At 40.5% G+C, this 26854-nt stretch overlaps 1 protein-coding gene across 12 annotated transcripts in view; it reads right to left on the reverse strand.

Moving 5' to 3' along the window:
• Window positions 1–165: 165 nt before the first annotated feature.
• tjp2a (tight junction protein 2a (zona occludens 2)) overlaps window positions 166–26854 on the reverse strand; it is a 50839-nt gene continuing 24150 nt past the window's right edge. For 7 of the 12 annotated variants that reach the window (XM_080304482.1, XM_026174439.2, XM_080304481.1 and 4 more), the window contains 24 exons: window positions 26574–26627; window positions 19757–19881; window positions 19505–19607; window positions 16660–17422; window positions 15260–15363; window positions 13021–13174; window positions 11664–11775; window positions 9898–10028; window positions 9711–9795; window positions 9386–9536; window positions 9135–9243; window positions 8635–8854; window positions 8192–8376; window positions 7995–8090; window positions 7805–7884; window positions 6788–6998; window positions 6171–6271; window positions 5855–6076; window positions 5644–5733; window positions 4784–5005; window positions 4552–4566; window positions 4219–4296; window positions 2990–3075; window positions 166–2891 (listed from right to left, as the gene is read on the reverse strand). In XM_080304482.1, coding sequence (XP_080160608.1) covers window positions 2735–2891; window positions 2990–3075; window positions 4219–4296; window positions 4552–4566; window positions 4784–5005; window positions 5644–5733; window positions 5855–6076; window positions 6171–6271; window positions 6788–6998; window positions 7805–7884; window positions 7995–8090; window positions 8192–8376; window positions 8635–8854; window positions 9135–9243; window positions 9386–9536; window positions 9711–9795; window positions 9898–10028; window positions 11664–11775; window positions 13021–13174; window positions 15260–15363; window positions 16660–17422; window positions 19505–19607; window positions 19757–19881; window positions 26574–26627 — 3654 coding nt within the window. In that variant the 3' untranslated portion in view covers window positions 166–2734. The remainder of the gene's footprint in view (window positions 2892–2989; window positions 3076–4218; window positions 4297–4551; window positions 4567–4783; window positions 5006–5643; window positions 5734–5854; window positions 6077–6170; window positions 6272–6787; window positions 6999–7804; window positions 7885–7994; window positions 8091–8191; window positions 8377–8634; window positions 8855–9134; window positions 9244–9385; window positions 9537–9710; window positions 9796–9897; window positions 10029–11663; window positions 11776–13020; window positions 13175–15259; window positions 15364–16659; window positions 17423–19504; window positions 19608–19756; window positions 19882–26573; window positions 26628–26854) is intronic. The other 5 variants (XM_080304478.1, XM_080304480.1, XM_080304479.1 and 2 more) reach the window with 3 other exon arrangements.

Genomic DNA, 26854 nt, shown 5'->3' on the forward strand with positions numbered 1-26854 from the left:
GCACCTTGCAGTCCCCGAGCTGACCTTGAAGTCCTCTCTGTACTAAAGTATCAGAGTCAAATGTGAGGCCATCTGACATCTGAAGACAATGAGCCCAACACAGCAGCATTTCTAAAACAAAAGCAACCCAAAAGCAAAGGTGGAACATGACACTCTGAACATGACTTTGTGTAAAAAAACAAAACAAAAAAAACATTTATTAGATTTTCCCAAGAGACTGTTGTGTAACACTCAGGAGACAAAACAAAACAAGCAAATCATAAAATAACATTTAAGAGAGACTGATAAACCAACATGATTGTCACCACATTCCCCAAACAGTAGCGCACAAACACTGAACTGAATCAAGTGTATGAATATATATTCAAAATTTTCAACAAAAAAAAAAGCATCAGCAATAAAAAAATAAAATAAAAATGTGATTGTCTCTGATTGCCAGCAGCTAATAAAGAAACATAGCTCAATCACAAATTGTCTGAACGCCTCGCTCGTGATACACTTTTTAATGAAATCTGTGACGTCATTTACACGCTGGTCTAACACAGAAATGCTAAACAGGCAGCTGCACAGCTTCCCCATCTTATCCAAGAGCCCTGCATTCGCCAAAGTCCTAAATTTAATAAAATAAAAAAAAAAAAAAAAAAAAAAAAAAAAGAAGAAGGGGGGGGCGCGCAATCTTTTGGTAATTATTATGCAATGATGAGATACAGATGCTGCATTCATGCAATCCATCTGAATCTCCTATTTCTGACTTCGCATCTCTTCAGTGACTGCAATGCTCTTCTAAAGCAAAAGCAAAGAACAAAGGAAAGATGTTTCCAGTTTAAATCTACTCGTGTATTTCGACTGTGTGCAGTAACTGTACTGAAAATACTTTCCAACCTCTGCTTGGTTCAGTTTACAACAGCAGTTAAAACAAAACAAGTGCTTTTTAGGTAGAAGCCTTTATCTCCCGAGCTGAAATCAGAGCTGCAAGGCACTTGGGAATAAGCTGCTTCCCAGACTGCACAGCTCACACAGCGGCGTGCTGCAGACGCAGGCGTCCACTTTGGAATGTGTAGTTCAGCAGGGGAGGTGCGATTAGAGGACAATTAACACCAGAGGAGCGTGCCCGAAGCATGTGGCGCCTCACAAAAACGCACAAAATTGGTGAAAAAGCTGAGGTGCAGTCCACAGAACTGTAACAGTGATTTGGGCGTTTGCTCGCTTCAGTTTCAGCCTCGTGTATTCACCATCACAATGTAAAAAAACTGCACGGTGTATCAATAACAGGCATTAGTTGTATTTTTACAGTGTTTTTAGCTGGTTTTAATTTTACATTTGTTACATTTTTATTGTGTCCAAAAGGTTTGCACCTGCTCCACGCGCAGCACTGATGGTATTCGGCAACTCAGTGGGATCAACAGCTATTTCTGTTGCTTCACATTATTGTTTAATTATGAAAACCTGAAAAACTTTTTTATCATGATTTCTTGAGACTATTCCATCCATCACTCGAGGACAGGCAGGTATACCCTGGACTGGTGGCGCCAGACAACACAGTCAACCCCTGGAACCGGAGCTTTCCAAGAGAGTCTACACCCACCTGAAGGCCCCAGCCAGCAAGCTCAAACCGGGGACTTTCATATTGTGATACAACAGTCTTTCTACAGTCATGGTCAAACGTTTAGGTAGTAGCAGAAATTTTGTGCTTGTCACACTTTGCCGCTCCAGAATTTATTGAAGTTTGAAGTTGCTGGGCATTGACTCCTGGTCCAAATCCTGACTTCTGCCTGTTTGTCAACTCACTTTGTAAGGATTGACCATACTAAAAAAAACAAAAAACAAACAAACAACAAACAGCTCATACAGCAGCAATTTGGTGACGATTGCTGCTGTATGTACCATGTCATGGTGAAAATAACATGGTGCATTTTCACCATGTCACAAGGCAAAAGTGATGTCAACCCATCAAGACTCAAAGGTCAACAGAAACAGATCACCATCCATCAGGATTTGGCCCAGAAGCTGATACCCAGCAAACCACAGAAAACAGCAGATGTTATGAAGAATGGGCAGATCTGCAAATACTCACTCTTTGCATAAATTTACCAGTAAAAGTATTCAAAGCGCATCACATATATAATCTAAATGAAAAAAAATGTGCCACTGCCAAACTTTTGGCCTCGACTGTTCATCAAGTTTCAATTCATGTATTCATACTATATTCATACTTTTGTGTCCCACCTGCAGAGGACCTAAGCAGCAGAGCATGAACCTTAAATTTAGGACACAATTGCGCCATTATAGTTAATTTGCATTGCTGTGTTTTAAGTTCATGAATTTTTCTTCTGTTCAAAAAGGGAGTATAAAAATGTGACGTCTCCAGCTGTTTGAAATGGCTTCAAGTGACGTGTTTACATTTCTTTTATGCTTCTTATCCTTCCAAACATTGGGCGTTTTACTGTGTGATGGTGACACACGGTAGGCACAAACTGAGTCCCGGAATAAAGGCGGGAAAATAAAATATAGATCACAGACACCAACAGAATATTTACATTGAAACATCAGCTGTGCACAGTTTCTGTAACGGCGAGTGGCAAAGGTAGACCAGAGATATCTGTGTGCGTTTGTGTGCGTGGGGCACCACGCTTTCTGCACAACAAGGGACGCGAAAAGTGTCTGAAACTGACGACACGACAAGAAGTTCGAAGAGTTTTGATCGGTGATGATGTCACTTCCTGCTTTCCCAGCCTTACAGCTCAGTGTCTTTGTATTTCTGGGGGTTGTAATATCCTCTCTTGGTCTGGTCGGCCAGCTGGCGGCGGTAGTCGTCCTCGTCGTCCTCGTGTCCTCTCGACTCAGAGTACGGCGGCCTGGAGGGAGTCTGTGGCTCGGGGATGGAGCTTGAACTGGACACACACAAACACACACACCACGGGTCATAAACTTGCATGTTTATAAAAATAGAACATTTTTTATGATGTCAGAGATGAGGCTCTGCTCTCACCCTATTGGCTGAGGACGGCTGAGGTTGGGTTTTGGCAGCTTCACTGGGACAGCGTAGAGATCTGGATGCTTCTGGGCGATTTCCAACTGCATAAAGAGAGGGACAGACCCAGATATGTCAGATCTAATACAAAAAAGTAAAGAACAGAAATAAAATATCCTACTATACCCAGACAGGCTGCAAGTGTATCTTTCTTTAGTTGAAGGATTTTTAGTTCTACCTTAAAACAACACTCTTAAACCCCGGTGAACATTAAACCATCTGGAGTGCTGCTTTTTTAGAGTAAATAGTAGGAGGACAGACGCTGCAGTCCAAAGTTCAACTACTGTGAGGGGTACTGTAATAATATTAATACATCTATACATTAATACATAGTCAGAATCTACCTTGCCTTGTAAATCAAGGCAAGGTAGATTCTGACTATTACAATTTACAAAAAAATTATGTTGAAACATGCAAACATCAAAGGAAATACAGAGCTTGTACAATACTGATGAGCTTGGAAGTGACTGTTTCCACTGAGAATATTATTGATGAAACTTCAGTGAACAGTAGGCTGATCAACTGAAAGATCAGATGCATCTCTTAGGTCCTGTTTCAGGTCTTTGCTGGATTCTTTTCCTATTTCTTAACAAAATGTCTTTACATGACAGATGCTGTTTTCTCATTTATTTTTTGGTTCATCCTGACCAATGGCAGGTTTTTAGGAATCATCTTGTTGGTGCAAAATTATTTGATTCCTATCAAACTCTTATCTTTGGGATTTTTTGTAAATTCAGCCCAAGAAACAGGAACAAAGTGCCTATTGGTACAATTAAAAACTTGTTCTTTGCAAAGATTGCCAAGTGTAGACACGTGATGATTCACAGGTAAGACTTAAGTGGATTAAAAAAAGAAAGAAAAAAAGTTTCAAAACAGCAAGATGGTGACAGACAAAATGCTCAAGGCTTCAAAATGAGTCCACAAACCAATTTATGTTGGACACAGGCATCTTTATGTACATTTCATGGATCTGACTGAACATCAGAAAATGCTTTTAGACACTGGACTTGGATATGGGAATGTCAGGATTGTTTTAGGACAGACGGGGAAGTAAGAGGAACTTTAAATGCAGCTTTCTATAAATCTGACAGGATTCAACTGCCAAAAGTCAACTGAAAGCTCCCTGCTGTGTCTGTTCCTGCTCTGAAGTTTACCGCTGTACCATGAAGAAAGACAGCACTACTGACTCGAGCGTTTTCTGCCTCCTGTAGCTCCAGGAGCCTCTGAGCTCTTGCCAGATGGTCCATCTTCTCAAACGCTTTAATCTGGAAGAAAATAAAAGTGAAACTTCAATTTTTGATTTAAAAAAACAAAAACAAAACAGCATAGATGCCACACGTCCACTCACATGGTGTAACTCACAAGGAAGTGATTGTCAGATGAAACATTTACAGACAAGAGTGTCTGTAAATACGCAAATACATAATGAGATTTATTAATGGGAACATTTGTGATGCATGACGAGCTGTTGTGGATTTGAAGGGAGGGTTGGAAACACGTGTTGGTAAATTTGTAGTTACCTGGTCACCCATTTTCTATTTCACATTAGATGCAGAGAAAGTAAAAAAACAAAAAAAAAAACAAAAGGAGGAGAAGGGAATAAGTTTGATATAATACCAGAGTGAAATCTTCTAAAGCAAGGGAAGAAAGAAACATAAAAAAGTCTGACTTTTTGCCCCAGATAGCTGCCTTGTTGGTATAAGAATAAAATAAAAAATAATTAATTCATTTAAATCAATAAATGAGTCTAACCTTGCCCAGGAAGGATTTGTTGGCGGGGTCCTCCACTTCGTCGTCTTTCCCCGGACTCTGATCTTCTGACGACTGGTTCACTGGTTGGCGGGCGATAGTGGGCTTCACAGGCTTCACGGGAGGGGGAGGCGGCTTGTTTCCGCCCACTGCGTCGCTGCTGATGGTGCTGCTGGAGTGTGACTCGTAGCTCCGTGTGGAGTCAGTTCGAGTCTGAGCACGAACCTGAAACAAACAAACAAACAAAAAAAAGAACCATTTGTGATCATTTGCTCAACTACAGGATGTGGTTTGTTGTTTTTTAAGGAAGAGCCACTTCCAAATATAAGGCAGGCAGGAGTTTTGAACATTTTTATCAGCTTAGTGTGAGAAAGTTTATTTCAGTCACAGCTGGTTTAGGCAACAAAAGGTGTTTTTCCCCCTCATCTTCAGTCCCTTATATTTGCAGGTACATATGTGCATATGTGGAAAGAAACATCAATTAGAGGAGGAGTACAAGGTGCAGGTGGGTTCCAAAGCGGCTTGCAGAGGAAGTACCAAATGAAGCAATTTAAATAGATCCTCCTTTATTGGATGCACTCTTAACTGATGTATAGAAGGGCAACTTTATTCATCTAGATTAGAGTTTTTGTTATTTATCAAGAAAAAGTTCTGAAATGGACACCGGCACTAAATGAAGTCCAAAGAAGACAGTTCTACCCTCAGACATTTCCAGCTTGGTTTGAATCAGATCTGATGGTACTTCGAGTCTTGCCAAGAACTGAAAGGTCTAAAGACTTTAAATTGAGATGCAGCTTGAGAGACCACAAGAAAGTGTAGCGACAGTGATGTCTGACGGGAGGAAAACAGGGAGAGGTTCTCACCTTTGGGGGTTCAGGGACGAAAGAAGGGGGAGGGCTTGGCTCTCTGTTCACCTCTCTTCTCATACGTACACGGGGTTCAGGGTGAGGCCGCTACACAAACACACGGCACACAGAGAAGGGTCACAGGGGTTGGAGTAGATATTTTAACAGTGATGATGATGGATTAACAACGTTGGGGAAAAGAAGAGTGTCTATCGGCAGACACGCCCACCTCGTCGGGCAGTACAGGTTCTGATGATCGACCGATGGCCGACACGGGCTGGGGTTCATCCAGTGTCTCGTCCAGCTCATTGTCAGTGTACGCCCCGCCCTCGTCCGCTGTGTCATCGTAGTCGCTGGTCATCCGGCTGTCCATGCTGAGGTAGTCACTCATTGCCGACAGGTAGGACATGCGGTCGTCTTGGAGATCTAGGTCCTCCTCTGAACCATCCACCTGAGGAGAGAAAGTAACAGCAAAGCGAAGGGGTGTAAGAAACAGTCAAATTCACACAAAAACAAGTGGTCTGCAGAAGTTCACTGACACTCACCTTGCCCTCGCACACCCACACAGCTTTGTCTTGCTGCTCCCGAATTAAATCTTTCACACTGCCATACCATGCGTCATTGGCCGAGTTCAAGTCGATGGTGTCTAACAGACAAAAAACAAAACAAAAAATTCTTAAAAGAAAAAAATATAGGAAGAAAAAGATTTCATAATACTTAGTACTGTCAAAGTTAACATGACAATACCACGTCAACGCAAATTCCTTTTAACGCCTCTATTGGCTTTTTGACACGCGATTAACGCATGTGGGCTCTGTGACCTGTAGATCGGGTTGTCTGGAAGTGGTTTCCTCAGTTACATTGTGGATGGTGAGTAGAAATGGAGAAAGAAGCGAATTGTTGCGTACATTCAGTGTATTTTATGAGCATGCAGTACCTCCGGGGGTTTTCTCAGTAGTAGTTGTCATTATTTGGATTGTTGCAATAATTATAAGCATAAATGTGAATAAAGTATGTATATTTTCCGCCCCATGCTGGTAAGAATATTAGAAAAATGAAAACTATCCTGTTAAGGGCAGTTACAGTTGATTAAAAAAAAAAAAAATCTGATTAATCACAAGTTAACTACGGACAACCATGCCATAAATCACATAAAACTCACCCGTGAAAAGGTGTGAACAGCTCTTTTTCAGCCTAAGGGCCTGCTCATACAGTTTGCGTGCGCTGCGGTTGGATCCGGGTATGAGGCGGTTTCTCATGGTCTTCAGACCTTGTTTGCTGTCAGGGTTCAGGAAAAGGACGATGGGGTACCACTGAGTGTAATTCAGGGTGTCCACAGCTTTGGGAGTCACGTCCAGCAGAGCGTGACGGTCCTGCAGGAGAATAATAAAAAAGAAAAACATGGTTATATGTCGGATGATGAGTAATAATTGCACAGAAATCTCTGTTAGTCACTCTCGACAGCTGTTCATCTGAGCCACTTCAAACTCTGCAGGTGAATTTCAACTATGACATTGTCTCTTTTAGCAGTTTATTTGGTTACTATGGACTTTGGGATATAAAGGTTGTTTTGATGTAGAGGAAGTTGAAATTCTGCACAAAACGGCACTAAAGCATGTAAAGAAGCGCTCTATGATGACTTGTTTTATGGAAGGTAATAAAGGGTAATAGCTGGAAAGCAAAATCTCAATTAAAATTAAATTTTGATTAGCTGACCAGAACAGACTAACAACCCTACCCTATTTTAATTCTTAGCCCTCAAACAGGTGGATGAAACTATGAGGTCAAATCTTTTATAAAAAAGATCACTTAGTCTAAAATTCAAATGGGTTCCAACAAACATGGCTGCACAAGTTATTCTTTAACTCTTTCTTCTTAGATGCTCCACTGTTGGCAGATTTTTATGCTTCTGATGCAACAAATCCCTTTGGAGTTTTGATGCAACTCCAAAAGGATCCACCCAAAATTACGCTGGGGATCTTTGGCTTGATATCTGAAGCTTTATATTTTTGAGCCACTATTATTCAACTCTGGTTTAATGGTGTTTAGGGGACATAAAAATAAAAAAATTGGGGAAATAATAAATTGTAACAATATAAAATGGGTGTTGCGCACTCCCATAACAGCCACTGCACTAGTGTTCATACAGCGTCATTATCTTCTAATGATTATACCATACCTGTTCAATGATTTGCCGGATAGAGTTCAATCTCACCACCCCCGAGGACTTCTCACTTCCTGCATCCTTGGGCTCAGTTTCTGAAAGAGGAGATAAAAACCACTCACAAACAAGAACAGAGTAAAGAAAGCCTACAGAAATCTTTTTCTGTTAGTGCTAATGTTTATTTACAGGCGGTCGTGATACTTACTAGCAATGACAAACTGATCAGGAAGTTCAGTAGCCAGTTTTTCGTTAACCACGTCAGAAATGGGCCCAAATATCACCACCGGTCTCCTGAAACCAGCTAAATGAAACAAAAAGAATTAATTCAGAAGTCCTGGCACAGCGAGGACCTCTGCAAAATGCCTCAGGTAAAATTGCAGGGTGAAAGTGTTTCCTGGATACCTTCACGTAATACCACTCTCTCGTAGGCGGGGAAGCGTGTAACCGGAACGTTGCCCTGGTCGTCTCGACTCTTGCGCAAATCTTTCTTCTTTGCAGCTCTTTGGCCCCTCATCCTCCAGAAGTCTCCTCTGTCATTGCCCGATGCAGCCCGTGCAGCATTCTGGACGTTAGCCATTTGCTCTGCTCTGATATCGAAAACAAGAAAATATATGACTTTGTCTAGTTAGACTGCTCACACGATGATATGCAGATTTCTTACCAGCGAAAGAACATGTAAAATGATAAAATATCCAGCCAAATCCTTAATACAAAAAAAAAAAATTAAAAACTTGAAATATTTATATTTAAAATAAAAAACAACAACAAAAAACATAGCCATCACGTTCTGATAGCCAGCAGGGGGCAGAAAGGCTGTCTGCACAAAGATGATCATCATTGCATACCTGCTCTTGTTGGGGATGATTCCCTTTTCTAACAGCTGGTTGTTTTTGTCACTACGGATTGCCAGCCAGTTGCCGAGTTTGCCATCATAGAGTGTGTCCGTCACTTTGAAGATCTCCCCCCTGGAGAAAGGAAGGCTCTGCGGGGCCTCCTTCTCATATTCAAAGTGGGTTCTAATGAAGAAGGAGTCGCCTCTGCCAGATGCTAAGACATCTTTATACACTGGCAAAAATAGAAGAAAACAGAAGCTAAAAATACCCCCCCACCATTATTTGGCATCCCACATGGCTCAAATTTGGGCCTCTTGTTTTTCCTCATTCATCCATTATCATAAAAATAAATAAATTACAGGAAATAGAAAAGCAAGCAAGCCACTGGCTCTTCATACAAGACTACTAAGACTTTTTATCATATTCTGTGTGTGTCTATGTGATATACTTTAACACAGGACGGTTTTGGCATTAGTACTGTTTGCGCAACTGTTCTTTATCCAGTCCAGTACCTTCAGGCTTGCTCTGTGCAAGAATGGTAACTTCCTCTCCTTTAGGAATCTCCAGGAGGTAGAGAACAGCATCTTCACGCACCATGCCTCTGAAGTCTCTGTTGTTCACCTGAAGCACACAATAGGAAATAAAATGAGAAATCTGGCCTGATATATGTCTCAAAGACGAAGCTTCTGTCTTTTTTCTCCAACTTCAGACACAGCACTCTTGTGTGTGCAGGGTTTAAATGTGGAACTAAAACATGCTGTACCCTCATGATCTGATCTCCTGTCCGGAGACCCTCCTGCTCTGCTGCACTGTCCTCCTGAACACCGGCGATAAAGATGCCGACATCATTTCCTCCCGCCAGCCGCAGACCCACACTGTCACCTTTCTGGAAACGCACCATCACCGTGTTCGGCCTGCATTATGGAAACATGGAAACAACAGTTGACAAAGGTAGAGTCTATTTATGACGGAGACAACCAAGCTGGCTTCTTGTTTTTGAGTAAATTTGAGTTTGAGCAACTCAATTAAAACAAACAAACAAACAAACAAACAAACAAACAAACAAACAACAACTAACTAATACTGACCCGTATATTTCCAGGTCTTCTGCACTTGGCTTTAGTGGCACTTTAGGGGGAGCGTGAACCTTTGGGGCGACACTGGCAGCTGGTACTGCAGAAACAAAATCATTTACAGTCAGTATTCAATTCAACTGTCTGATTTGACTTATTTATTTTTTACAGTCTTGTATATTCAGGGCGAAATCATGTTTACCTGGTGGTGTCTCGGAGCGTGGCTCCTCCCTCTCTGCGTGCAAAGCAGCCTTATCTTCAACGTCTCTGTCGGCACCTCTGAATGGGGTCGGCATGGCACCCATTTTTGCCAGCCTGCTAGGCGGTTCCTCTCTAGTAATATCCCAAATTTTTGGAAAGTTTAAAAGAAGCATTTTACACATTTAATTCGGTTGATATAATTATGACTCCTTTTCCGGTTTGGTTTAATAACATGGTGGTTTTTCCGATATTTGATGTGACGGGCTGCCTGAGCTTCATGAAGCATAAAAACAGCATAATCCTACATTATCCTGATTTGTTTCTGGTGTATTTAATTCATTCGTAATAAATGACTGACCAAAGCAGAGCTCAATGCTTTTGTGTTATCTAGAATTAAGAAAAGCACAAAACAAAGCAACACTTAAAATCATTTTTTAGATGATTGTGGTTTTTGTTTGTTTGTTTGTAGAGCAGGCAGACAAATCTTTTGTTGTGAGGAAATGTTAATTATAATTCTTTCCTATGAATGAAAATGAGACACAAGGTCACAAGCAGTTGCCAAAACAATACAGACCCAGCTCTTCAAGGATTAAACTTTGTGTGTTTGCTTTTTGTCAGACTCAGAAACATTTGAAATGACCTATATAAAATTCCAGTTGATTTGGAGTCGTTGCCCAACCCAGTTCAGTTTATCTTCCACAAATCTTTGGAGCAGAGGTGTGTAGTGCAAATTGGCATAACCTGTGGAGCCACAAAATCTTCTAACTCAGTCAGGACCACGAAAGTAAAAGAAGAACTTTATTTCTGCAGTAAGATTTGGGAGTACAGCTCTGTTCTTAGACTTTCCTGTCCTTCCATATGCACGTGTGTAGTGGAAATCCTGAGATGGGGAAAGCAGCAGTTGCAAGACCAACTAGTCCAAAACAGAGCAGGCATGGATGGCAGATATGACATGAATAAGCACGAAAAGGAGCACGGGTGGATGGGGGTTGCAGCTTTTAGATGCAGCAACGGTAGCAGGCTAAAGCAAGTTAAACAGGATTCTCTACAAGACTGAAAAACAGGATGTTCAGGAAGATATCGGTTGAACCATTAGTTTATGTGGGCTAGCACTGAGATCAGCTGATATCATAGGAATGTGACTGAGTTCAACTTGGTGAACCGAATGAACACTGTGCTCGACTTCATGAAAAATAAAAAGGGTCAAACAATAAAGGAGGGGCTAGGATTCATACTAGGATTGGTGTCATAGACACCAATATCCTTGAAAAGGTCAAACGGCCAAATAAATAGGTACAGTTTGTGTTAGGTTCCTAATTGCACATTCCTGGTGATGGCTGCCCCTCCCTGAGCCGATGCTGCCGGAAATCTTTTCCTGTTAAATTTCCTTCCCGTGATCACCCAGTGCTTGTTCATAGAGTATTATCTGATTGTTGTATTCTTTTTCTATTTTTCCCCCTATAAAAATAAAACTGAAATCGCATTTTCTGATTTCACAGGAAAGCAGATTCCCAGACCTCCCTCTTCCAAGCCTGGAAGACGCAAAGGAGTTCCCAAGCAAGCAAAGAGACAGTCTCAGCATGTCCCGGGTCTGCTCTGGGGTCTCCTCCCTCCTGATAAGACATGCCCAAAACACCTCAGCTACATGCCATCTGGTTCAGAGCATCGTACAGATGTAGTCTCTGAGCCCTGAGGCTGAGAGGAAAAGCTCATTAAAAGCTTTTACAGCTTGAAATATACCAGAATTGGCCTTTAATGATAGTGTACCTGGGCTTGTCTCGAAGTCTCTCATTGGAGGAATGGGAGGAGAGGTCAGAGTGGTGGGCCCGTCTGTCATCCTGTGGAGAATAGGAGCGGTACGACTCGATCTCAGAGATATCTGAAACACACAAGGATGATGAAAAATATCACAACTCCTGTGAAACCACACAAGAGTCAAGCAGCTATGGGGGTGGGGGGTGGGGTCCTCTGTGTTCAGGTAGTAAAGCCTATAAACTTTATCAGAAAGAGTAAAATGCTGCATCTCTCCTTGGTGCTTCTTTGTTTTGTAAATTACATAACATGGCCTTTGCTCGGCTCAAATGGCCCCTGGGTCATGAAAGCGGGGGGGGGCAACACAGCTCTCAGACAAATGAAGGTCAGAGCACTGTTCCCAGATGAGTAGCCACACCAATTAGATATGCAAATACCAGTTTCTGGGGTTACAATGATGATGAGGAGCACTAAAACTCAACAGGATGTTTCAATGTTAGCATTCAGGGTGTGGAAGCTAGACTGCACTTCTATGTTATACTCCAGGGCAGGGAGGAATAAGCACAGTAATACCATTACAAAGTAAAATTACACATGTGCACTTAAGGTGATTTGTACCTGTCAGACCTCAAAATCCTAATTTTTTCAGTCAGTCGGTCCCTATTGTCCTCAAACAGAATTACAAAGAAGGGTGCTGGATGGTAGAAACCAGAAGGCTGCAGCGGTGCGAACCTTAACATAATGAAATTCTGTCATATCCAGTAGCAGGATTATGATAGGGGATTAGATCACGCCGCTAGAGGCGAATGAGCACTTTCACACATGCACACGCGCACACACACACACACACCCCAAACCAGTCAAACTGGGTCACAAGTCTTCGTGCTATCCCCCCCTCCTCCCGGCAAACATTTGGTCAGTGAACAATCCACTCACACCACTTATCTCTATCCTTCCCGACCAATAACAGCATGCCATCTGGTCATGTGACAATAAAAACAGGTATAAAGGGGTGAGCAATAAGAGGGTGGAGGGGATGGTGATGATGTGCTGAATATGGTTAGCTCGTAGTGCTTTGTGGAATATGTGTATGTGAAATAATATTTAAATAAAACTAAAAGTTGATGTAAGTAAAGCCTTTATTTTAAGAATTAAGAACAAATTTGATTGACAGGTACAGAAACATTAATGGCATTAAGGTTTCCACAATTGATTCATTAGAAGTTCATAATGCAATGAGGTTTATATTTCTAGATATATATATATAAAATGATGAAGATGATGATGATCATGGAGATGATGATGGCCACTCGCCAGGTGTGCCTTTACACGGCATAGGACCTGCTGCTTTTCAGTTTCGAGTTTCTCTCACCGTCGAGCTCCGAGTCGCTGTCGACCATTGGCGGGATTCGGACCAGGATCTTCTTCCTGTCTCGCTGCACCACCAGCTGTAGCTTCCCGCGGGACTTCTCAATCAGCTTCCCGGCATCGCTGAGAGACAGGTTTTCTGTCACAGTCCCATTAATCTGACAGAGACAGAGGGGATTAGGAGATGTGCAGACGCTTCTCACTCACGAATCACACAAACAAAGCATGCAATGTTTTACAGTTTTTAAATATTTTGTACACTTAAAAAGGAATTATGCTTTTCCTAATGTTATATACAAACATCAACTATCACAACTACAAATGTTGATATTACACATGGTCAAAGGTTTAATCAGGTAAGCACATAACTAATCTCCGTGAGCCAAAAGCTCACTCATGCTTCAGGTTGCTTTAAACAGTCAGTTTCAGATACTTTTTTTCTGTTCTTGACTCTGTATGATGTCATTGAGATGGGTGATCTTTAAACTGAACCTATTCGGCATATGTCCAGCTCCAGATTTTTGTTAAAGCTTAAAATAATCCTTATTTATTTTACACTGTAAAGATACAAGTCAAAAGAGGCAGAGGAGACAAAAGCAGCCATAAAGTAACAAAAACACAACAACAAAAATGGCTAGCTAAAGTAGAACAAAGCAATAAGGTAAAAAAAAAAAAAAAAAAAAAAAAAAGAGCTCAATTAAATAGGGTAAAGAAATCAAACTGATTTACAACAGTCCACATAAAAGATAAAAAAAAATGACAGAAGCTAAAATAAAAAACATAAATAAATCAAAGAGCAAAAACAAAATACATTTTTTTGAAAACATTAAAACACAATTCAGAAATACCCCATGGAATAAAATAGCTCAAATTCAATGGTGGCTTACTAAATGCTGAAGTTAAATGGAAATGCAGTCCCTAAGTTCATCCTTTTAGCTTCTTCCACCCTCATTTTAAGACGACTGCCATTCACACAAATACCATTTAAAAACAGCAGGTTGTTGGTGCTTCTGTGCCAAACATGACCACACTTGGGACACCCCCCTCTCACTGATATCATACAGAGCAAACAGTAGGGGGAAAAAAAAAAAGTTTAAAACTGAGCTTTTAAAGCAGTGTGAATCCTGAGCGTTGGTTCACTGAGATTACCTTTACACACGCCGCCTTTGTTATTTGAAACTTTCAGAAATCTTGTTCATCTTGTTTAATATGAGACAAATGTAAAAGTGACCACTCTGCCCTGCCTCTGTGTGGCAGCTGCTTCTCCCAGGTGCTGATAGGAATGTGGGCGACTTGTCGACTAAATGTTTAATCGCTGCTGCCCTTTCTAGTACGAAATACTACTCTGTTAAACGCACGTTTCTTATTTTACACAATGGTACTTTTCTGCTAAAAGATGTTACACTTCCGCTACCCAATGTTGCAGCTCTGACTCTCTCTCAGTGGAAGACATAAACAAAAGAGACTGAAAGCAAACAGATGACAGCTGTGTTACAGCACGGTTTTGCAGCACTTTAACATAAAAGAAAGAAATTAGAGGCTGTTTGTCAGCTGTGCCTGGATACGGAATACAACCAAGCAACTGAAGCAGCAGAAACCAAGGTTACAATATACTAGCACTGACTTTGGTCAGAGACCCATCTACTCCTGGCAACCACTGGTCACTAGGGAAATAATTTATTTCTCAGCCTGCTCTTGATTGCTTCCGGAGCTGTAACTTAAGAAAGTGTAATGCAAACCAGAAATCGAGAATACTCACCTTCAAACTAAATTTCGCACCATATCACTGAAACCAACAACTTTTACAGAGTGTCTGTGTTGTCAGCAACCTACTAGTGAACAAGGCAACTGGAAAGTTTCAGTGCAGAGGTATATACAGCTTTTTGCAATCTTACTGAGGAAATACCAGCAAGCTTTAGCAACCAGCTGAGGAATACTCATTTTTCCAAAGCGACAGCTGGGCCATGGGGTCACAAACTAGTCATTAGTCTTGCGTGACTGCGATGTAGCCATCGATTTCACATCGACTGCCAACAACTGGTCAGGAAATACTCATTTCCCCTAGCGATCTGTAGTTGCTACGCAGTGTCTTTAACCCTGTGTGACCGGATCGTTTCATCCAAAGCGTGACCCATGATGCTGAGCGAAAGCCCAGTAAAATATAAATAAGGATTCATTTGAACTGTCAGAAATGGACGGTTAATGAGCAAAAAATAACAAATAAGGAATATACACCACCCTACCTTCAGAATAATGTCCCCTTCCTGCAGGTTTCCATCCTTGCTGGCAAGTCCTGTGCTGGTCATCTCTTTGATGAAGAGCTGGCTGCCCAGACGAAGGCCATATTCTGCAAAAACACAAATCACACATATATTTTATGTATAAATAATCAAACAAATATTTTACCTTATTTTACCCAACTCCACTTTAATTATATCTGACATTCACAGTCTAGATAACCTGGCATGACCGAACAAATGGAAAAATTAATCAGGTCACTTTTCGACCTCTGAAGGGTTTATTAACGGTCACTGACCAAAATGCCTCTGGACACATCTGTATAAATGATGCACTGATATACTAGGCTGATGTTTAAAATAAGAATTTACCTATAAGCACTGTGATCACTTTTCCAACTGTTCATTTTGTTTTATGCATTTCTGTGCCAAGTGAAGAAATTCACCTCAATTTAAAAATAAAGCCAGTAAACAGCAAGCGCCAAACTGATGAATGGTACAAGCCATTTTATCTGCTGATATGCTGAAATCAGCTGGTGGTGATGTATGCTGACATGGCCGTGCCTCCATTAACTCTCTCTCTCTCGCTAGAATTGCTTGAGTAAACAATTAAACGTACAATTAGGACATTTCCATTTTGCATCCATTTAATAAAACCTTCAAATAAAGTGCATCCTTTCCTCTGCTTAACATTTATCAAATTTGTTGCCAATTGTTTTTCTTGTGGCAGACACCACTTATTTTGTGCTAAATGCAGGAGGGGGTTTCTTTCCCAAATAGCTGTACAGGTTTTATTTACTTTTTTATGATATCAAAGATACTTAGAAATGGGTAACAAAACTCTAGTCAGGACCACTTAAACCCTTGTTTTGGGATCACCATGCCCTTCCCTGTGCATATGAAGGAACCCCCTACTACAGAACAGAGCAGATATAAATGGCAACAGATATGAAATTAAAATAGAAACAGAAAAAGGAAGAGCTGGGGCAGGAGTCAGGTTTCCAATAGGCTTGCAGATGCACAAGTGCTATTGGCAGCTACCTTTGTGAGATTTGCCAAATGGTTGTGTAGAAGGGTATCAGCTGAGGAAGACACCAGATAACCTGGTAGGAAAGCGGTTAACCTTTCTATGTTGAATAATAAACCACTCTATATGTCAGATAAGAACCTAACTGAGTGATTCTCAAACTTCTTCTTACCATCTTAGTTCAGAATTGGGAAAAAGTTCACAACCCTCCAACATAGATTGTTTTGTTATTTATTCATTAACATAAAAATAGGATTTAACCTGAATTTTAGTAAAGGTTAGCTTTCCGTGCCACCCACAGAGACTGTAACCCTTTTCATTTAAGGTGAAGAGAACCATTCACATGTTTTGTTTATCTGACAGCCTTTTAGCGTCTCACCTTCGTTGGGATGGTTTTTCAGCAGTAGCACATTCACAGGTTTCTCCAGCGGCTCCAGATCCCGGGCAGGGCGTGGCAGAGGGAGGGGCACGGCAGCAGGTGACGGTGTGCGTTCAAGGCGGTCCCTGCTTGCACTTCGCTTTATTGGCTCGTCATATTTCCGCGGCTCATTTGCGATGCGGTCAAGTCCTCGATCGTAGCTTTGATCGCGGCCGCGGCCTCGTCCTGGACTGTCACGCCTGTAGCGCAGATCGGGGCTCTCGTTGCGGTCCAGGGCTCGGTCGCTTCGGTAGCGTCGGTCGGGGCTGTGGTCGAGGGCTCGATCGCTGCGGAAACGCCGATCAGGACTGTAATCTCGGTCTAATGTGCGGTCACTGCGGTACCTTCTGTCTGGGCTGTAGTCACGGTCAAGCGCATGCTCGCTCTTATAGCGGCGATCTGGGCTGTACTCTCTATCCAAAGTGCGGCCTCTGCTGCCATCTCGCCGGTACTGGCGGTCCGGGCTGAGGTCTCTCTCTGTGCTCCTGCCACGTTCCCGCCGGTCATAGTCACGATCACGTGTGTGGTAGCCGGAGTCCATGTAGCCGCCTCGCTCCCTCTCCAGGCTTTGGTCCCGGCCTCCGCCACTCCTAGCGCTGTACACGCTACGTCGGTCTTGATCATAGTTGTAGTCATCATTGTAGTCATTGTTGAAGACTCTGTCGTCAGGTGATGGCTGACGATTGAGCACATTGACTGGAACCTTTCTGGGCCTCTTGACTGTCTGAATTTTTCCATAAAAGCACAAACAGATCCAGTTAAGAAAAATCCTAATTCCTAATGTGAAGAGTAGATTCTTTTTTAAAAGAGAGATTGATAAGATAAGATAACCTTTATTAGTCCCACACGTGGGAAATTTGTTTTGTCACAGCAGGAAGTGGACAGTGCAAAAGTTATGAAGCAAAAATTAGAATACAATAAGAACTAGAAAGTGCATTTTCTGAAGAAACTGCAGTGTGAATGCTTGAATCTGAATGTATGCACTGAAATGAATTAATTGCTGAATTTTGAGTTAAAAATATTGAATGAAATAAAAACAAAACAAAAAAAACAACCAAATTTAACCTGAAAACAAAGGTGCTGAACTGCTAAAAGCTGAAGGTTACACAGAAGCAGAAGTTGGAAAAAAGCTGAAAATGTTTTAAATGTAAATTAGAAAACCCTAAGAAATGAGAAAAGAACATTTAGAGTCAGAAAACATCTGAATGAATATTAAAAGGTCATATTCTTTGAATCACTGAATGACTAAAATGTGATCCCTCCACTTGGACCCACACAGTTTAAAAAGTTTACATCTCTGAGCTTTGAAAGACAAGATGTTGGAAAAAGAACAACGATGGCGACGTTTTGAGGGTAAAATGATGGCTGTGACACTGTGGACACAGCAGCAGTTGAAAGAGAAGTGTTTAAGATGAATTTTGGCACAGTGGCAGGCAGAGCTCGTTAAGCAGGCAGGTGTGAGCCTGGTTGCTATAGTGACTGCACCCAATGGCTCCATACACACGTACACAGACATGCGCCTCACTTTTGCTGCTTAAAATGAACAGAAAAGTCAGGCCGAAACAAATCGTTCCCAAATGAAAAGTAAAAGTCGTATTGACAAAATTCTTTCACCGTGAGCGACAGCAATGTCTAGTCTACCAAATTCTCAGTTTTCATGCCTGTGGAGTTTATTATATGGACGTGGTGACAGTGGAAAGACACCATGCTCTTCTGATTTTCAAACGAACCTTCTGAGCCATTTTAACATTAGAGTCTATGGAAGAGTTGGAGGGAGGAGGCTGTGCATTGGTGACATTTATGAAAGAACCATAACACCTAGTACAATAGTAAACACATTGGATGAAAGAGGACAGCCATGGCTACGTTTTGAGGGTAAAATCATACCTGTAGAGCAAACGCTGCGGACACAGCAGCAGTTTTAAAAAAGATTTTAAGATTATTTTTTTTGCTCCTCTCACTCTAGCAGTTGAGCTGCCTCACTCTAGCCCCAACATTCCGTCCCATACACACCCATTATAAACTCTGAAACGGGTGAAAAAACATCATGAAACTTAAACTGGAACTGAAGAAAAAGTATAATAGATATTGAAAAGATAAATGCAAGTTGAATAGTTGAATGTCTTGTCTTCGTTTTAAAGTTTGAATGGTGGCTCTATGTCAATGTATGTGGAAGTAGTAAGAGTTTAAAAATGAGTAAGTTGAATGAGGATTTGAAGGGTCTCCCCATTGAAATACATGGGAAATTTTTGTTGAATAAAGTTGAATAAAATTAAAAATATAAATGTTAAAAATATGAAAAATGGAAGCAGTGTTGTCCAAAAGAATAGGAATCTAACGGTGTTGGAATGGTTTTTCTAAGTTGAACGGTTTTGAAGGAGTAGGATTACAAAAAACGTACGGAATACAGAATAAAATATAATAATAATAATAATAATAATAATAATAATAAAGATTACAACAACAATACTGTGAATGCTTTTCAAGCATTCACACTAATAAATACAGTACACAACTGTACAGAATAGAATAAAATACTATATACAGTAGAATAAAATAGAATAAAATATACAATAAGATAAAAATAGAATACAAATGCTATATACAACTGAGTAAAAATACAACGATGCCAGAAAAGTATTGCACTTAGTGTTATTGCACCAGTGTGGATGTGTATGTTTGATCAGTTGGAGTCTTTGTTGTGGAGTCTGACAGCAGTGGGGAGGAAAGACCTGCGAAATCTCTCCGTCCCACACCGTGGGTGCTGCAGTCTCCCACTGAAGGAGCTGCTCAGTGCTTTACTTACAATTTTTGCTACTTTGCCACACTTCCTGAGGGTCTGGACAGCGAACGAGTGGATGGCTCCATCCATGGGGATGGCGTTCACCTGCACTACTCTGTCATTTTCACTAAACAAAAGTAAACACACAAGTTAATCCAACTGAAGTCAATTACATTTTTATTTATTTTATCAAGCTGTTACATCTGTTTTGTGAGTAGATTTATTTTGGAGTTTGTTTCTTTGGAGTAAAACCATAAAATAACAAATGGTACATACAACAACAATCCATCAGCTGGCCCTCCCTGCAGGACATCAGATACCACAATGGACGTCTCGCCAGTGTCCTCGTTTGGGTTATCCCGCCCACCTGATACAGCAATGCCAAAGCCCATCTTCGAATCCTGAAAAGAGAGGAAAGTTTTGTGAACTCAAAAACGCTCCAGCTACTCTCTATACAACTGGACATTGCACGCTGTGATTTTCGCACAATCCTAAGCAAGGCTAACAGTAAAACAGCTGCAGAAATATCTACACGTGACCATAAACTGTGTTTGTGTAAAGTTGTCATGACACTAGAATTTCAAACTCAGCACAGACATACTTAATACCATTTATTTTATTTACATTCAGAGGGGTAGCGCTGAAGTAGGTTTGGTAGTGCTCTGCTTCTGATGCCTTTGCACCACAATTAACCTTAAGAGGTTAATATGTTCTCATTTTCGAACATATTACTTTTTAAACACATAATTTAACATGAAAACACAGTTTATACTGCACTAACATTACAGAAGGGCAGGACTTTTACTGTCATGCATCAGTTTACTGAAGCACAAAATATACTTGTTTATCCAATGGCCAGAAATAACAGGAAAATACCATTTAAAAAAACAGATTAGGCAACGCTGACTTACTGCCTTAATAAAATGAAGACCAAAGTCAACCCCCACAGGCCTGTTTTAAACCAGGAAAGACCCAATTTAATCCAATTGAGATGCTGTGGTATGATGAAATGAAAATGTTCTATTGGATGCAGGGTCAACAATTTTTCCTGGATGTTGTTTATATCTCATAAGCAGCTGAGGGAAATGTCTGATGGAGTTTGTTTCTGCTAAAGGAGGTTCTATGAATTCCTAAACCCCTGCTCTGTGTGACAGCATGCTCAATAAATACATCAAAAGTATCCATTTGTACATTAATAGTTTAGTTGGATTTTATGCGGCATTATTCGCGATTTAGTTCAAGAATAAAAAAAGAAAAAATCCAGGTAATGAATTCATAAACTTTTTTCCTCCAACGGTACATCATGAGGGCTCGCTTCATTGTCCCCTTGTGTTTTTAAGCTTTTGCGTGCGTGTGTGAGGTCCAATAATCCCAACGGTGTGTTTCAGCTCACACTGCATTATCATGGCTGTATGTGTATTGTACATGGTGATTAAAGGGATTTTGACTGACTGCGATTACAGCTCTGCCTGCTGAGAGCATGTAGGACTATCCAGCGGCTGAGCACCTGTACTTCAATACTATGTAGCTTTCTGAAATACTACATTGATGTTTCATAAGTAACAAGTGTCAGATTTTAAGCCAATCTAACATGTGAGCACTAACAGAAAGTTTAATTTAAATACTCTGTTTTTAAAGGCTGCTTAATTCTTCATGTTTCTGGGTTTCTCAGATTCTACCTGCCACTGCTCCAGCTTGCCCTGATGAGATCAGGTCAGAGATTTGCTGACCCTGTCTCTCTTTATCCCCTCCCTTCCATCTGTACTTAAAATACGAAATAAATAAATAAATGAATAACAAAAAAAAAACCAAAAAACAAAAAAAACCAACAACACACTCTCTGGCAGATGGCTGTCGAGATAGAGGAAGGGTAAGAGTAAGAGCAGCAGTGGAGGGGGAGAATAGAGGGCTGCATCAACAAACTATGGCTAAAATATATCTTAAAAAAAGAAAAAGAAAAGGTTAAAATATAAAGTGTAATACAATTATTACATATATAAAAATGATAATGTAATAATTTTAACCCCAACCCTTCAGATCTCACATAAATGTCAACTCTCTCAAGGTTGCCTTCATCCTGACATGAAAACGCTCGACATTGTCTGATTTTTCCTCAGATTTCATAACTCACAGAATTTCTCATACTCAAAAAACAAAAACACGTGCAGTTTGTAACATGAAACCAGGAATAATCCCCTGAGTGAAACAAGAAGAAAGCCTGTTGCTGATTTGCATCGTTTCCACCAGTGGTTGAAGCAAGAGAGAAGATCTGTGGAGCCTGATTAAAAAAAAAAAAAAAAAAAAAGTCACCAGCTGCTCCTGCAGATGCCAATCTAAATAAGAAATCTTAAACCAATTTTATAATTATTAAGGAATATTTACAATGTGATATGGGCTGATTATTTTTCACCATCAGGTTGATGAAAGTAGAGCTGGTAACAACTTTTTGGGGGGGTATTCTTAAGTGAATTGTCTCTCTTTAAATACTCAGAACATGCTTTATTTTCTGATGCATCAGATCAACCATATTATACCCATCTTTACCCAAAACCAAGTTAATAAACGGTGTGTGGCCTGTTCTGCCTTTTCTTCTTCTTCCAGCTGCTCCCTCTAGGTGTAGCTCCATCTCCACCTCTAACATCCTCCTGTCACACCAACCCACTGCATGTCCTCCTTCATTATAACCATGAATCTCCCCTTTTTCCTCTTTGCCATCTTGTAAATCTTGCCTCCGTCTGAAGACGTTTACAGATATTTATTTAAATTGGATTTGATAAATGCATATTGACTGGCTGGCAGATGAGTAAAAACAAAGCAATAAATCCAGAATTCAGTTTGGGAATGTTTGACGACATCCCACTCATATGAAACACATGCGAATCCTGCTTTTTCATTATTAAGTGCATGCTACAGAGATGGAAAACAACGCAAGCAACTAAAGATTAACTGTGTGATCAGGATCACCTCCACCAATTCCAGTTGCTGAACTGAACCTCTGGATTAGGGCTGGGCCATATTATACCGTTCACGGTAATACTGGTATAATGTTAGGCAACGATAGGAAAATGAAATATCGCGATAGAATGGGAGTAAAACGCGCATGCGCAGTGCCTTTGTTTTCATACGCACATGGCCGATTGTTGAGTGAAACAGATGAACCAGAATTGGTTTGTAAAAATGGTGCAACTTCAGTGATGTGGTACTGGTTTGGTGTTTGTCCGTCAGCTACACGACAAAGCACATTTTTTTTGCAGAACATGCAAGCGGCCGTTGTTATTGTCGTATTTGTCGGACTAAGATGCTCTTAAATCTGGGAGTAATCTGGGTCCTAAACCCCCCTCTTCAGGTCAAAAGAACACTGCAGCAGCAATGAGAGTTAAAAACTGTCTAAATTCTTTCATCTTTAATAAAACGATCAGCATGCTGCTTTACCAGGTGTAACTATAAAGTTTAACTTCCAGGCATCCATGAAAACAAAAGTTATTACATTTAACGGAGTTAGAAGTTAGCAGGAAGCTAGCGGAAGTTAGCTCGCTAGTTTCGCTAGTTACCTAAGCATGATATAGCATGTTCTGACTGAGAGATTTCTGAAAAAAAAAATCAAACGTACAGCTCTGCTATCACTTCCAACATAAATGAAGACAGGAAACTAAACAGCAGTGACGTTTGTAGGGTTACTGAAGTTGGGCTAGCTGGTATATAATGATGTGCTACGTGATCGCTAGCGACACAGCTATGTTAGCATAACATAAACAGTGAAGCTGGAGGACGAACACTAACACTTTTCCACTTATAAAAGTTAACGTGAAGGTTCTTCATGGTTAGAGACAAATGCAATCGCATGGCAGGATGCTGTAAACGGACCAAACTTCAGTCAGGAGAACAACTGAGATAATCCATCCACAATACGAGGTTAGTCATTAATATACTGCAACTACATGGGAATAGAGCCGCTGCCAGAGAATTCAACATTAATGAATCAATGGTACAGAAGTGGAGGAAGCAAGAAGAATGAGTTTAATAAAGTTTGATTTATCTCACTGCTTTGTTTCGCTTAATGTGCCTTATAATCCTGTGCACCTTACGGTCCGAAAAATGCATACTGCACACTGCAGTTTAATGTTGCAAAGCACCTCTTTTTAACTTCAGTGGATATTATACATGGTTATGCTCAGGATATGTCAGCCCATTTCTACTGGAAATGCCTTTTGGTTAAACTTTCAGCAAGGAATTTGCATTTGCACTGTTAAATTTTTATAAAGCTTTAATGTACATAAAAACCAGCTTCTTGTTTAAGTGAAAATAAATGGAAGGTTGTCTTTTTGCGCTAGTAATGTTGTGGAGTTGTATTTTGTCTCGCATCAATTATATCGTCGGTTATATCATTATCGCAAATTTTCAAATATATATCGTGATAAATATTTTTGGCCATATCGCCCTGCTCTACTCTGGATTGTGTTTGTTCTTTTTGGAGCTTTTTAAATGCCATAATCTGACAAATGATATAAACTACTGGGCAGATATTGTACTACACGGTGTATTCAGTTTGCACTTTGTGCTGTATATACATGTCTGTGGATCTAGACTCCAGAAGTCATTTCTTTTTGGAGAAAAGGGTGGACGACTAAGTTACGAGCTGCAACCTACCTGAAAATGGAAATGTGGCTGAATGTTGCATACTGTAATAAATACCGTTTTAATCCCTTACAAGCAAAGTATGGGCTCTACCTTAGACCAAAAATCAAATAAATATCATATATTTAGACTCTGTGCTCCTTAAATGACATTAGAAATACTCTGAATATTTAAAGAGAGAAAATTCGGTTAAATAGTGGAAGGGACCAAAAAGTATAAGCACAAAGCAGAGTGTGACAGCTGGCTGTGGTGGGGTTGTGAGGGGGGGGGCTCACGCCTACAGCAGAGGACCTTTTTGCACAAAATCTGCTTTTCTGGCCTAAGTGAGCCACAGCACGCGACAATGAGCTCATCATGATGATTACCTAAGCTCAAATGACTTCCTGCGCTTACACAGTCACACACGTGACTAACATAACAGCAGCCAGAACCCTGGTCACTGGATGATGGTTAAACAAGTTGAACGAATAAACGATTAAAGATGTGATAGCTGGGAAAAATCAAAAAGTGGAACTGAAGTATATCTTCATTTTTTAATAGTCACTGGATCATACAGTTTAGGATTCCTGGACTAAATTTTTCAATTGAGAAATAAATAAATAAATATTTTAACCTGGTATATTTATGTAAATGTATTTCTAATAAACTTAAGTTATTAATGATCAGAACATTGTTGAAAAGTAATCTAACTATGACCACATGTTAAACACTGAAATCTATTTTAAAAGGAACACATTACGCCAATTTCTGTTTCATATTTTTTTTTATTCTTGGACTCAAACCCTAAATTCAAGATGCCCCTTTGAGACCAACCTCTTTTTAAATAAACTTTCTTCTAATTGGCTGCCCCTCATCAACAAAACATTTGAACAGCTGGTAGGTGGGACTCACTCTCAGTGACATCATACAGAACCAGGGGAAAAAAATAAAAAATAAATTTGGCAACAGCCAATTTGCAAATCCCACATTGCTGCATTGGAGTAATGTAGATGTGGTCAAGACAACCTGCTAAAGTTAAAACCGATCATCTGAATGGGGATAATAGGTGATTTAACTGACTTTGAACGCAGCATGGTTGTTGGTGCCAAATGGTCTGGTTTGAGTATTTCAGAAACTGGTTATTTACTGGGATTTTCCTGCACAGTTAACTCTACGGTTTCCAGAGAATGGGCCCACAAAAGGGAAAACATCCAGTGAGCATCAATTCTCTGGGCAAAAATGCCTTACTGATGCCAGAGGAGACTGGTCCGCCACTTGGTACCAGCTGAGCATTGTTTAAACACGATAGCCTGAGTATTATTGCTGAACCTGTCCATCTCTTTATAACCAGTGTACCCATCGTCTGTTGTTACTTTCAGCAGGATAACATCCCATGTAACAAAATCATCTCAGGACACAGATTCCCATGTCTTGACCACCTCTTTAAGGTAGACTATAGACAGTATAAAAGATGAATGTTAGTTTTACTTTTCAGATATAAGTAACTTGGATGTGCTTTACACCTGCAGTCTTTTCAATGGCCACACAAAGCCAACAACTTTGGTTTCAAGTAAGACTTTGTGTTATATGTTATATGAGTTCTGTGGAAAACCAGAACTCAGCTCCTTTACTTTGTTACCTTTCTAAACAATTTCTTGATGTCGTCAGTCTCAAGTAGCACTGAATAAAATATTTAGTTGTAAATTATGGTCATCTTCAAAATCGACAAGGACAGTTAAAGCAGTCTTTAAGAAGCCTTGAGTTGCAATTGCCATCGCTATCTTGGTGTCTGACGTGATAATCCTTGTTTCTGATTCTTAGAATGAAAACTTACAGACTGGACTTCATGTTGTATTCAGTAAGACTGGAAACTAAGAGCTGAGCCCCTAAACTAATCAGGAAACTGTTTTTTGAGGGCGCAGAGCAAAACAGCCAAGCTGTGTTTTCCCAGGTAGCCTTCTCTACAACCACAGGTCACCAGCAGATCGCCATCTGCTGGCTATTAAAAAGAGTGCAGATTAAATACACTTATGACTTGGTTGTAAAAGCTAAATCCATCTTCTACACACACACACACACACACACACACACACACACACACACACACACACACACACACACACACACACACACACACACACACGTTTGAATTATACTCCCCCCTAGCTGCTAAAAGCTCCATGATCCATTACTCTAAGTTACTTAACCCCGAGTCAAGTATCATAAGCAGAAACATAAACATAACTGTTCTTGATGGTTTAAAACATAACAGCTCTGCTTGAATTTGGTCATTCAGAGTTCAGGGGAATGTCACTGACATCATTTTCCCTTCACTATCGGTTCACTTCAAAATATCAAAGCAATCAATTAAATGCATTTCCTGTGATCCACCGGGGTCAACAGCTCGGGCTTATGGAAAACATGTGCACGCTGTAAATGAGATGAGGTTGGGAGTGTCTTTAGGTGCAGATGGACTCACCCTATGCAAGGTCACGGTGTATTGCTCCCACACGGTCTCCTCCATGACCGGGTTCTGAGGAGAGAGAAGAAAAGATTACCACGGATGGGTTTATTTCACCGGACAGATTAATAATGTATTTTGTGATGTAACAACAAAGCTAGTTCATTAGCCCATGCTTCCTGTTGTTACACAACCACAAGAACAATGACAGCCCTCCACTGGGCTGTTTAGTGCAAGCTGTGAAAAGTAACTTCTGGCTTTTGTTGATTAGAAATGGATTTGGAACACTTAAGCATCAG

Source organism: Astatotilapia calliptera, chromosome 7 (assembly GCF_964374335.1).
Source record: "Astatotilapia calliptera chromosome 7, fAstCal68.1, whole genome shotgun sequence".
In the NCBI taxonomy this organism is placed as follows: Eukaryota; Metazoa; Chordata; class Actinopteri; order Cichliformes; family Cichlidae; genus Astatotilapia; species Astatotilapia calliptera.